Here is a 12,890-nt window from a genome sequence, read left to right as displayed (position 1 = left end):
AACAACTTGGAAAAGGAGAGTGAGAATGGTTGCAGAACTCTAATAATGTAATCAGTGCCACTAACTTGTACATGTAGAAACTGTTGATTGGTGCATATTTTGCTGTGTGTATTCTCAACAACAACAAGAAAAAATTAAATAAATTTTAAAAAGAAAAGTAAGATCTTTTACAGGAAAGTAACATTAATCATGTTTTATGATATGGCTCAACTATAAATAGTATTTAGATAGTCACAATAATGTAAATACTGAATATGGAAGTAGCCAAAATTACAATAAAAGTATATTGGGACTATGTGGGAAGTATGTATATTAAGATGGTGATGGTGGTATGGTAAGGGGACAGGGAATGGAAAGAGAGCTAAATCCTTATGTTCCCTATGGGGAAGTTAATAGATAATTACCAAAACTGAAAAATTAAGAAAGAGCAATATATCCAATTTGTTTAGAGATGTTAGAGCTATGGAAATAAACACTAGGCGAGTCAGCTTAGAGGTAAAAGTGGTTGCTTCTGGGGAAGGGGAAGTAGGGCTGGGGACCACTGCTTATCTTAACCAACTGTATAGAACTAGATGATTACTTGATTTAAAAAATAAAACTTTAATAAAAAAGATCATGACCTTGACATGCTTCTTAAATGATCATTTGGGCATCATGAATGTGATACTACATTCAAGTTTCCAGGCTCTGTTTCCTGTCTTTAGACTCTGATTCTTTACAGAACTGCATAAATTTCTGTTAAACAAGAGAAAGTTTAAAGGAAACCAGTAGTCAGAGTTGATGTGAAGATACAAATTAAATGAGGTATAATAAGGAGGCTCACACTCTGCTTGGCAAATAGTGTGTGCCCAACAAATAGGAGTTCCTTCTCCTTCCCTATCAATCCCACAACTATCTTGATGCAGCATTTTTGACCTGAGGATTGATAGTGACTCTTTTTATTTATTTATTTATTCATTCATTCATTATTGTACTTTAGATGGTTTACAGAACAAATATTTTCTCATTGAACAGTTAGTACACACATTGTTTTATGACAATGGTTAACAACACCACGACATGTCAACACTGTCCCTTCTCGAACCTGGGTTCCCTATTATCAGCTTTCCTGTCCCCTCCTGCCTTCTAGTCCTTGTCCCTGGGCTGTTGTGCCCCCTTAGTCTCATTTTGTTTTATGGGGCTGTCTAATCTTTGGCTGAAGGGTGAACCTTGGGAGTGACTTCATTACTGAGCTAAAAGGGTGTCCAGGGGCCATAGTCTGGGGGTTTCTCCAGTCTCTGTCAGACCAGTACGTCTGGTCTTTTTTTTTTTTTATTGTACTTCAGGTGAAGGCTTACAGAACTCGCATGAAACAGTAGTACACATATTGTTTTATGACATTGGTTAACAACCCCACAACATGTCAACCCTCTCCCTTCTTGACCTTTTTTTTTTTTTTGGTGAAAATATACATAGCCAAAGATACACCATTTTAAAAATTTCTACATGCACAGTTCAGTGACATCGACTACGCTGTTCCAATTGTGCTGCTATTCTCACTTTAGATGAAGGCTTACAGGAGAAAATAGTTTCTCATTTAACAGTTAGTATGTTGCCCTCTGACAATGGTTAACAACCTCACAACACATCAACACTATCCTTACTCAACCTTGGGTTCCCTGTCACCAGCCTTCCTGTCCCCTCTGCCTTCTGGCCCTTGTCCCTGGACTGCTGTGCCTCATTAGTCCCATTTGGTTTTATGGGGCTGTCCACTCCCCGGCTGAACAGTGAACCTCAGAAATGACTTCACCATTGAGCTAAAAGGGTGTCTGGGGGCCATACTCTCGGGGTTTCTCCAGTCTCCTTTAGGCCAGTAAATCTGGTCTTTTTTTGTGAGTTAGAATTTTGTTCTACATCCTTCTCCAGCTCTGTCCAGGACCCTCTGTTGTGATTCCTGTCAGAGCAGTCAGTGGTGGTAGTAGGGCACCATCGAGTTGTACTGGACTCAGTCTGGTGAAGGCCGTGGTAGTTGTGGTCCATTAGTCCTTTAGACTAATCTAGTATCTTGTTTGCTTCATTCTCCCTTGCTCCCGAAGAGGTGAGACCAGTGGATTATCTTAGATGGCTGCTCACAGGCTTCTAAGACCCCAGACGCTACTCACCAAGGTAGAATGTAGAACATTTTCTTTATAAACTGTGTTATGCCAATTGAACTAGATGTTTCCTGACACCATGGTCTCCATGGCCCTCAGCCTAGCAATTCAGTCCCTCAGGGAGTTGGATGTGTCTATGGAGCTTCCATGACCTTGCCTTGTACAAGTTGTGCTGGCTTCCCCTGTATTGTGTACTCTCTTACCCTTCACCAAAGTTACTACTTACCTATTGTCTATTTAGTGTTCCCCCCCGCCATGCCTCCTATCCCTCCTATCCCTCGTAACCAACAAAGATTGTTTCTTTTTGTGTGTAAACCTTTTCATGAGTTTTTACAGTAGTGGTCTCATACAGTATTTGTCCTTTTGTAATTGACATATTTCACTCAGCATAATGTCCTCCAGTTTCATCCATGTTATGAGATGCTTCATAGATTCATCATTGTTCTTTATCATTGCATAATACTCCATTGTATGTATGTATCATAGTTTGTTTATCCATTCATCTGTTGAGGGGCATCTAGGTTGTTTCCATCTTTTTTCTATTGTGAACAATGCTGCAGTGAACATAGATGTGCATATGTCTATTCGTGTGAAGGCTTGATAGTGACTCTTGATTAGAGCCTCTGATACATTTGGCACTAGAAGTCGAATTGAAGCTGGAATGAAAGTTCTTTTTGGGATGTTGGGATGTCCCAGAAGTAGTAGGCTCAAGTAGTTATTGCTGGTTGACTTTAGTGAAATTAGATGTAATTGGACTCAAGAAGGAATGGAACATCTGAATAGACCTATAACAGGTAAAGGCATTGAATAAGTAATCAATACAACTTCTCAAAAAGGAAGGCTCAGGACCAGATGGCTTCCCTGGTAAATTCTACCAAATATTTAGTATGAGTTAACATCAATCCTTCACAAACTCCTCCACAAAAAAAAGAGAAGAAGAGAGAAGCTTCCCAACTCATTCTATGCGGCCAGTGTTACTTTAATACCAAAACCAAACAAAGATATCACAACAACAACAAGGCTAGAGACCAATATCCCTTATGAATATAGACATGAAACTCCATAACAGAATACTAGCAAACTGAATCCGGGAGCATAAAAAAGGATTACATGCCATGAAAAAGTAAAATTTACTCCAGAAGTCCAAGGTTACTCTGATATCTGAAAATCAATAAATGTAATATACTACATTAATATAATAAAGGTCAAAAACACATGATCATGTCAATAGATGCAGAAAGAGCATTTGGCAAAATCCAACGTCCTTTAAAGATAAAAACACTGAACAAACTACGACTAGACGAGAACATCCTTAACCTGATAAAGGACACCTATGGAAAACCCACAGCAAATATCATAGTTAATTTTGAAAGACTGAAAACTTTCTGCCAAAGTTCAGGAAAAAGACAAGCATGTATGCTCATGCCACTTCTGTTTAACATTGTACTTGAGGTTGGTTCTAGCTAGGACAAATAGACAAGAAAAAGAAATAAAAGGCATCCACACTGGAAATGAAGAAGTAAAACTATCTCTATTTGGAGATGACATCATCTTGTATATTGAAATTTCTAAGGAATCCACATACACACACACACACACACACACACACAAAACACCTGTTGCAAGATACAAGATCAATATACAAAAATCAGTTATATATCTATACACTAGCAGTGAATAATCTGAAAAATAAATTAAGGAAACAATCCCATTTACAATAGCATCAAAAGGAATAAAATGTTTAGAAATAAATTTAACAAAATTAGTACCAGACTTTACACTAAAAATTAAAAACATTGTGAAAAATATTAGACTTAAATAAATGGAAAGACATCCCACGTTCATGGATTGAAAGACTTAAGATTGTTAAGATGGCAATATTTATCAAATTGATTCTCATCAAACTGATTCAGTGAAATCCCTATCAAAATCCCAGCTAACTATTTTTCAGAAATTGACAAGCTGATCCTAAAATTTGTATGGAAATGAAAAGGATCCAGAATTGGCAAGTCGCTATTGACAAAGACTCACATTTCTTAATTTCAAAAGTTTATACAAAGCTACAGTAATCAAGAGAGTGTGGTGCTGACTTAAGGATAGACGTATAGATCAATGGAATAGAACTGAGAGTCCAGAAATAATCCTGTACCTTTATAGATAACAAGGATGCCAAAACAATTCAATGGGGGAAAGAATAGTTTTTTGAACAAATAGGAGAAAGTATTGCCAAATCTAGTCTTCAGAATATATAAAGAACTCTAACTCATCAAAAAAAAGATAAACCTAATGAAAAAATGTTCAAAGGAATTGAATAAACATTTTCCCCCGAGATATACAGACAGCCAATAAGCACATGAAAAGTTGCTCAACATCATTAGTCATTAGGGAGATGCAAATTAAACCACAGTGAGATACCACTTCACATCCACTAGGCTGGCTATTAAAGAAAACACACACATGCACACACACACACACACACACACACACACACACAGAGATAATAACAAGCATTGTCAAGGATGTGTAGGAATTAGAGCCCTCATACATTGGTTCCTCAACAAGTTAAACACAGAGCTACCATGTTGTTGTTGTTAGGTGCCGTTGAGTTGGTTCCGACTCACAGCAACCCTAGGTATAACAGAATGAAACACTACACCGTCCTGCACCATCCTCACAATCGTTGTTATACTTGAGCCAATTGTTGCAGCCACTATGTCAATCCATCTCGTTAAGAGTCTTCCTCTTTTTCTTGACCCTCTACTTTACCAAGCATGATGTCCTTCTCCAGGGACTGATCCCTCCTGATAACACGTCCAGAGTATGTGAGATGAAGTCTTGCCTTGCTTCTAATGAGCATTCTGGCTGTACTTTTTCAAAGACAGATTTGTTCATTCTTCTGGCAGCCCATGATATATTCAGTATTCTTCGCCAACACCATAGTTCAAAGGCATCAATTCTTCTTTGATCTTCCTTATTCATTGTCCAGCTTTTGGATGCATATGAGGCAATTGAAAACAGCATGGCTTGGGTCAGGCGAACCTTAGTCCTTAAAGTGACATCTTTGCTTTTTAACACTTTAAAGAGGTCTTTTGCAGCAGATTTGCCCAATGCAATGCATCGTTTGATTTCTTGACTGCTGCTTCCATGGGCATTGATAGTTGATCCAAGTAAAATGAAATCATTAACAACTTTAATCTTTTCTCCATTTATCATGATGTTCCTTATTGGTCCAGTTGTGAGGAGTTTTATTTTCTTTATGTTTGAGGTGTAACCCATACTGAAGGCTGTAGTCTTTAATCTTCATCAGTGCTTCAGGTCTCCATTTTCAGCAAGCAAGGCTGTCATCTGCATAACGCAGGTTGTTAATGAGTCTTTCTCCAATCCTGATGCCGTGTTCTTCTTCATATTGTCCAGCTTCTCAGATTATTTGCTCAGCATACAGATTGAGTAAGTATGGTGAAAGGATACAACTCTGACACACACCTTTTCTGACTTTAAACCACGCAGTATCCCCTTATTCTGTTCGAATGACTGCCTCTTGTTCTATGTACTGGTTCCTCATGAGCACAATTAAGTGTTCTGGAATTCCTATTCTTCGCAATGTTATCCATAATTGCTTATGATTTGCACAGTCGAATGCCTTTGCATAGTCAGTAAAACACAAGTAAATATCTTTCTGGTATTCTCTGCTTTCAGCCAAGATCCATCTGACCTCAGCAATGATATTCCTTGTTTCACATTCTCTTCTGAATCCAGCTTGAACTTCTGGCAGTTTCCTGTCAATGTACTGCTGCAACTGCTTTTGAATGATCTTGAGCAAAATTTTACTTGTTTGGAATGGGCACAAATATGGATCTCTTCCAGTTGGTTGGCCAGGTAGCTGTCTTCCAAATTTCTTGGCCTAGACGAGCTGCATCCGTTTGTTGAAACATCTCAATTGGTATTCTGTCAATGCCTGGAGCCTTGTTTTTCGTCAGTGCCTTCAGTGAAGCTTGGACTTCTTCCTTCAGTACCATCGGTTCTTGATCATGTGCTACCTCCTGAAATGGTTGAATGTTGATCAATTCTTTTTGGTACAGTGACTCTGTATATTCCTTCCATCTTCTTTTGATGCTTCCTTTGTCGTTTAGTATTTTCCCCACAGAATCCTTCAATATTACAACTCGAGGCTTGAAGTTTTTCTTTAGTTCTTTTGCTTGAGAAATGCTGAGCTAGCATATAACCTCGCTGTTTCACTCATAGGTATATGCCCAAACGCATTGAAAATAAATGTCCACACAAAATTTTGTACATGAATGTTCACAGCATCCTTCTTCATGTTGTTGCTGCTGTTTATTGCCATCAAGTCGATTCTAACTCATGGCCAGCCCCTGTATTACAGAGTAGAATTGCTCCATAGGGTTTTCAGTATACTTTTGGAAGCAGATCACCAGGCCTGTCTTCCGAGGCTCCTGGGGCGGGTTCGAACTGCCAACCTTTTGGCTAGTAGTTGAGTAGTTAACCATTTTTACTATACAGGGAACCTACCTTCTTCGTAATAGCCAATAAGTGGAAACAACCCAAATGTCCATCAACTGATGAATGTATAAACAAAATGTGGTATATTCATACAATCTAATATTATTTATTCATAAAAAGTAATGAAGTATAGATACATGCTACAATGTGGATGAAACTTGAAAACATTATGCTATGTTAAAGAAGCCAGAGACAAAACCATTTATATGAAATGTCCAGAATAGGCCAATCCATAGAGACAGAAAGTACATTTGTGTTTGCCACGGGCTTCGGGGTGCAGAGAATGGGGAATGACTTCTAATGGATGTGAGGTTTCTGTGGACTTGATGGAAATATTCTGGAATTAGATAATGGTGATGGTTGGACAATTTTGTCAATATAGTTAAACCACTGAATTGTACAATTTTTAAAAGGGTTAATTTCATATGTAAATTATATCTCAGTAAAGCTGTTACTTAGAAAAATGGTAGTGGAGGAAAAAGTGATACACAGAACTTTATCTGATCCTAGAGAAGTCACTGAAATTTATTGGCTCATTTGCCTTCTTCAAATAATTGTCTCTTTAAGTAGATTCAGCAGCTGGAGGAGCAGTTTTCCTTACTCTTTATCATTTGTGTGAAAATCTCCACTCCTTTGTTTTGGTATCTGAGCTGGGTCTAGGATTATAGACCTACTTGATTTTTATTCACAAGGTGCTCCTGTTACTTATAAGCCTCCTGAGTATTGTTCCTCCCATGATCATTTGGGCAATATTTGACTATATGGACTGAGTCAGATAGATCTGTATATTGTATGCCCTTGGACAAGTTAGTTCATCTTACTTGAACCTTATTTTCCTTATCTGTAAATTCAGATTAACAAATATCTACTTCTCAGGGATGTGAAAACTAAATAAGGTAATGAGTTTTAAGTACCTAGCACAGTGCCTCGCCTGATGTAGGCCTCAGTTAATGTTAGCTTCCTCCCTGCTGCTTTCCCTCCTTTAAAAAAAAATTACTCTGGGAAAAAGTACATTCCTCATAGATCAGAGGTTACTCAGCTCTGTCCTGGCTTCCTGCCCAGCAACAGTTTGTCTGTAGAAATAAACCATCGGTGAGGTATTTTCCCTTTTTCTTTTTCTCTATGTGTCCCCTGCTGTGCATTTGCTAGTACCTGGCACATTGTGGGTGTTCAGTGAGTTTCGATTTCCCATGAGAGAACACAAGCCCTTCACAAGGATTTCCCAGCATGGTGCTGAGAGAATTGCAGAGTGTCAGCATTATTTTGTGACAAATGAGCATTGTTAGTGTTCCTTTGGAGGCTGTATGACTTTCAGTTGTGCTGAGAGGCAGAGAGTTTAATTAAGTTTCATATTGGAGGAAAGTGATGGCTGAGCCTTCCGCCATAAAGCCTTTCAGTTCTCTCTTTCCAGCTAAACCTTGAAAGATTTTTTTCCCATCTTTAGCATCAGCAATTTTTTGTTAATTTTGTTATTGTTGAGAATATACACAGCAAAATCTGCACCAAATCAACAGTTTCTACATGTACAAGTTAGTGACACTGATTACATTATTAGAGTTCTGCAACCATTCTCACTCTCCTTTTCCAAGTTGTTTCTCTCCCATAACATAAACTCACTGCCCCCTAAGTTTCCTATCTAATCTTTTGAGTTGCTGTTGTCACTTTGATCCCATACAGATAGTTCTTAAAAGAGCATAATGCTCAAGGCAGACATTTTTACTAGTTAAGCTAAACTATCGTTTGGTTTTAAGAAGACTTCAGGGGATATTTTTGGTTTAAGGTTTAAAGATTATCTCAGGCAATAGTTTCAGGAGTTCATCCAGCCACCATGGCTCCAGAAAGTCTGGAGTCTGTGAGAATTTGAAATTCTATTCTGCATTTTCTCCCTTTTGGTCAAGATTCTTCTGTAGAATCTTTGATCAAAATGTTCAGTAATGGTAGCCAGGCACCATCCAGTTCTTCTGGTCTCATGGCAAAGGAGGCAGTTGTTCATGGAAGCAATTAGCCACACATTCCATATCCTCCTCCCGTTCCAGACTCTCCTTCTTCCTCTGTTGCTCCAAGTGAATAGAGACCAATTGCCATGCCTTAAATGGCAACTTGCAAGCTTTTAAGACCCCAGGCACTATGCAACAAAACAGGAGGCAGAACAGAAGCACTAAACACGTTATTAGAACAACTAACTGAGATGTCCATGAAACCATGACCCTAAACCTCCAAACCAATGAACCAAAACCCATGAGGTTTTTGCCTGTACATAAGCAGCAGCTACTTTTTTTTTGTGATGTTGTTGTTAATATCAGTTCTTAATATGTAGTAATGAAATGCTTAAACACCACCAAAGAACTGATCATTCACACAGGTAGCCCCGGGCTCCTATTACCTTGAAAATGTTTTACTTAATTATTAGGGTGTCTAAATACATAGTAGATCCACCTTTTCAAGTCGTATATTTAGTTCACCCCGTGTTCCTTATTTTTTTAAATTTAATTTGAAAGATTGGTGAAAAATACTGGAGAGACCGAAGGTACCTGGCATTCGAGGCCCTTTTTAAGTGTCATTGTCTGTCACATAGACTTCAGTTTTATCCAGATCAGTTGCCCTTTGTGTAGGCAGGATGGTTTGGGGTTATATTCAAGGAAATTGAAACTGTTGAGACCAATGCAAAAGCAAATCCTCTCTTGCTCTCCCCGCTCCCAGGAGCTAGAGAGATTGGCCACAGGGAACATGACACTGTCTTATCCTTTCTCAGTTTTGATTAGACAGTTAAAACTATAGACATCTTAATCTGCACCTTCTGTCCCATGTCTAGGAGCGGAAAAAAAAATTTGAAAAGGATGGTGAGAGGTTTTATTCTTTACTGGACCGCCACTTGCATCTATCTTCCAAAAAGAAAGAAGCCCAGTTACAAGAGGTATGTTCAAAAAGCCTGTCCTTTTCTCTTCCGTTGCCTGCTATGCCTTGGAAAGAGTGGCAGTTTCCTATTGTAAGGCTTTTCCCATATTTTGTCTCAGTGGCGAACCACGTATGATAGCACATGCAGTTAAAACCATTGTGTAGGACTCAGGAGCCCTGGGTTCTCAAGCCAGCTCCTTCACTAACTCACTAACTCACGATGTGACCATGGACAAGATATTCTTTCTTGACCTCCGTTCCATTGTCTTTAAGAGGAAGGGGTAGAACTCAATGACCTCCAGAGTACCTTTCAGTTCTTCAGACCTCTGATTCTAGATTCCACATGTGGATACAGTTAAACTAGTGTTTTATTTGGTAGATCAGGAACTGCTCTTCTGCTTTTTACCCCTGAGATATCCCAGCATTAGCTTTTGTTTTGTGTTTTATTCCTGCACTGGATTACAGCACGCCATTGGCGGTGGCTTCAGTTCAAATAAACCAGTATTTGGTGAGTGCTGACCGTATGCCCACATGCTATGCTGGGTGTAGCAGGACTACAGAGACAGTGAGACATGCATTCTGCTTTTTGCAGCTTATAGTCCAGTTGAGATGATAATATGAGGATATAGATGACTCTTCTACAAGTAAAATTTTTTATATACTGTAAGTATATGTGGTGCTCTTGTCAGTAGTGGAGATGAGTTTGGAGAACAGAAAACTTATATTTGGATGTGGGAGAATGCCTTTGTGGCAGAATCTGCCTCTCCAATTTGATCAGGTCATTGAAGAATAAAGTGTATGACAAGTAGAAGTGAGGAAATTGACCTTTTAAGTGGAGGACAATAACTCCAAGGAGGGAGAACAAAGAATACATCTGGGAAATGTTTGGCCATAATCATGTTACTATCAAAGGGTAGCGAAAGACAAGATGGGATCAGGCAGGTTGAGGCCATACTGTGGAGTGCTAGGCTCAGGAGTTTGTATTTAATTCTGGTGGATCTGGCGGATCACTGAAGGCTTTTTGAGCATGGAAGTGATGTGATTAAAACTCTATTTTAGGAATCTTCAACTGGCTGAGGCTGTAGGACGACTTAGACCAGGGAGAGACTAGAAGGAGGTCAACCGGTTTAGGAAACTATTGCAATGATCTGTTGTTGTTGTCGGGTACCATCGAGGCTATTTCTACTCTGTGACAGAATAGAACTGCCCCACAGGGTTTTATTGGCTGTAATCTTTATGGAAGCAAATTGCCAGGTCTTTCTCCCACAGTGCTGCTGAGTTGGTTCGAACCAACCAACTGTAAAATCTGTAAAATCTCTATGGAAGCACACTGCCATGCCTTTCTCCTAGTTAGCAGCTGAGCACTTAACCATTGTGCCACCAGGGCACCTTTTCAATGACCTAGGGGAGAAATAATGAGAGTCTGGAACAGAAGAGCCATGCTGGGGATAGGAACGAAGGAATTAACTGGTGAAGAATCTAGTAAAAGATGGAAATATTCAAGATTCGACTATGAAAAGAGATACCTGATGGAATAATCATAGACATCGTCTGTAAATATTCTTAGAAACCATGTTGTCCAAGGTCACACAGATTGTAGCAGAGCTGGAGCTTATCCTCTAACCCTTGGTTTAGTGGGTTCCCATCACATCAGGTGCTTGAAGGTGATGGGTCAAGAGCCTCACTGGTGGATGAAGTTAGTACTGAAAATGAGGAGGGCTATTTCTTGTTCATAAACTACAATGAAGTACTAGCTCTGGGGTCTTCTGCCATTTTCTTTTTGCACATCTTTGTTTCCCTCCTTTTCTGTCTATTCTGTGCCTGGGTTCCCGTGAAGAAGAGTTAACATAGCAGGCCTAAGACTGCTATCCTTAGAAAGGCCTGCTTACAAAATTGGATTTTGGCTGGTGTCTAGAAGCTTGGCTGGTAAACAGTTCCTTACACTGATGTAAATGTTTCTCTAAATGGTCAAGAGTGGCTCACTTTGCCTAGACTGTTTGTACAAACAATGTGGTTTATGCTGAGTAATTTCTTTCTTCCTGGGAGTCTGGAATTTTTGTATGTGCTAGGCAGAGAGTGCCTACATGACTCCAAACCCACTGCTGTCAAGTTGATTCCAACTCATAGCGACCACATAGGGTTTCTAAGGCTGTAAAATCTCTACGGAAGCACACTGCCATGCCTTTCTCCCGTGGAGCCGCTGGTGGTTTCGAACCAGTGACCTTTCAGTTAGCAGTCGATCGCTTTAACCACTGCACCACCAGGGCTTCTTCCTACATAACTAGCCCCCAATAAAATCTTGAACACTCAGTATCTGATGAGTTTTCCTTGTAGACAACATTTCACACGTGTTGTCACAACTTACTGCTGCAGGATTTAAGTGTGTCCTCTGTGACTCCACTGGGAGGACTCTTGGAAGCTTAAACCTGTTTTCCTCTGGACTTCATCCCACGCACCTTTCCCTTTACTGATTTTGCTTTGCATCACATCACTGTAATAAATTTTAGCCATGAGTTTGTATGCAGAGTCCTGTGAGTCCTCTGAGTGAATTACCAAAATTTGAGGTTGTCTTGGGGACCCCTGACACAGTTCTAAACTTTATTTTCTTTTGTAGGCTTTTGCTGTGAAAGCTTCTGGAAGGTCCTAGCAGTTTAGTGCTGTATGTAGATGTCCCTGGTATCTTTCCTGATGAGCAAAAAGGCAGCCTTTGCACCTGTTGAATCAAGAATGAGCTTGGTAGTCTTGGGTCCATACCTTTTTATCTCTTGCCTTCTGTAAAATAATGGACTAGGACCACTACTTGGTGGCTAAATTCTGCTCTAGCTCTAACATTTTCTTGAGTCTATAAGCACTGACTTGCATGAACCACTTTGCCTATGTGTGACGTTTCTTGCCCTTCTTCTACAGGCAGACCTCCAGGTGGACAAGGAGAGACACAATTTCTTTGAGTCCTCTCTTGATTATGTTTATCAAATCCAAGAAGTTCAGGAGTCCAAGAAGTTCAATATTGTGGAGCCAGTAAGTTCTATCTGTTAACGAATGGTCTAAAAATACTTGCGAAATGCCAGCTAAAAATACTTAACCAAATGCAGAGTTCATATGGAAACCTTGGCCATGAAATTGCAATCTCAAAGAATGTGACCAATCATCAATGTTTAATAATGAATGTCAAGAAAGTAGGCATACTGAATCTCATGGCTTACGTTTCCCACTAATTTTCTCTTCCCTTCTCCATTTTCTGTATGACTTTTTTCTTTCTTCCTCTTTTTTTTCCTCCCTCTCTCCCTGCCATTAGCTGTCACCCTTTGTTTTACCTCTTTCCCCTCCTTGCATTTCTCTCTTACT

General features: G+C 39.5%; 1 protein-coding gene across 1 annotated transcript in view; it reads left to right on the top strand.

Moving 5' to 3' along the window:
• Nucleotides 1–12,890, top strand: part of OPHN1 (oligophrenin 1) — a 628,143-nt gene that overhangs the window by 361,015 nt on the left and 254,238 nt on the right. Inside the window, exons 6-7 of the mRNA XM_004380093.2 lie at nt 9,463–9,564; nt 12,453–12,563. Of these exons, the coding sequence (XP_004380150.1) occupies nt 9,463–9,564; nt 12,453–12,563 (213 nt within the window). The remainder of the gene's footprint in view (nt 1–9,462; nt 9,565–12,452; nt 12,564–12,890) is intronic.

Source organism: Trichechus manatus, unplaced genomic scaffold (assembly GCF_000243295.1).
Source record: "Trichechus manatus latirostris isolate Lorelei unplaced genomic scaffold, TriManLat1.0 scaffold00070, whole genome shotgun sequence".
In the NCBI taxonomy this organism is placed as follows: Eukaryota; Metazoa; Chordata; class Mammalia; order Sirenia; family Trichechidae; genus Trichechus; species Trichechus manatus.
The sequence above is the reverse complement of the archived record's forward strand: the minus strand, read 5'-3'. Positions and strand labels throughout refer to the sequence as shown.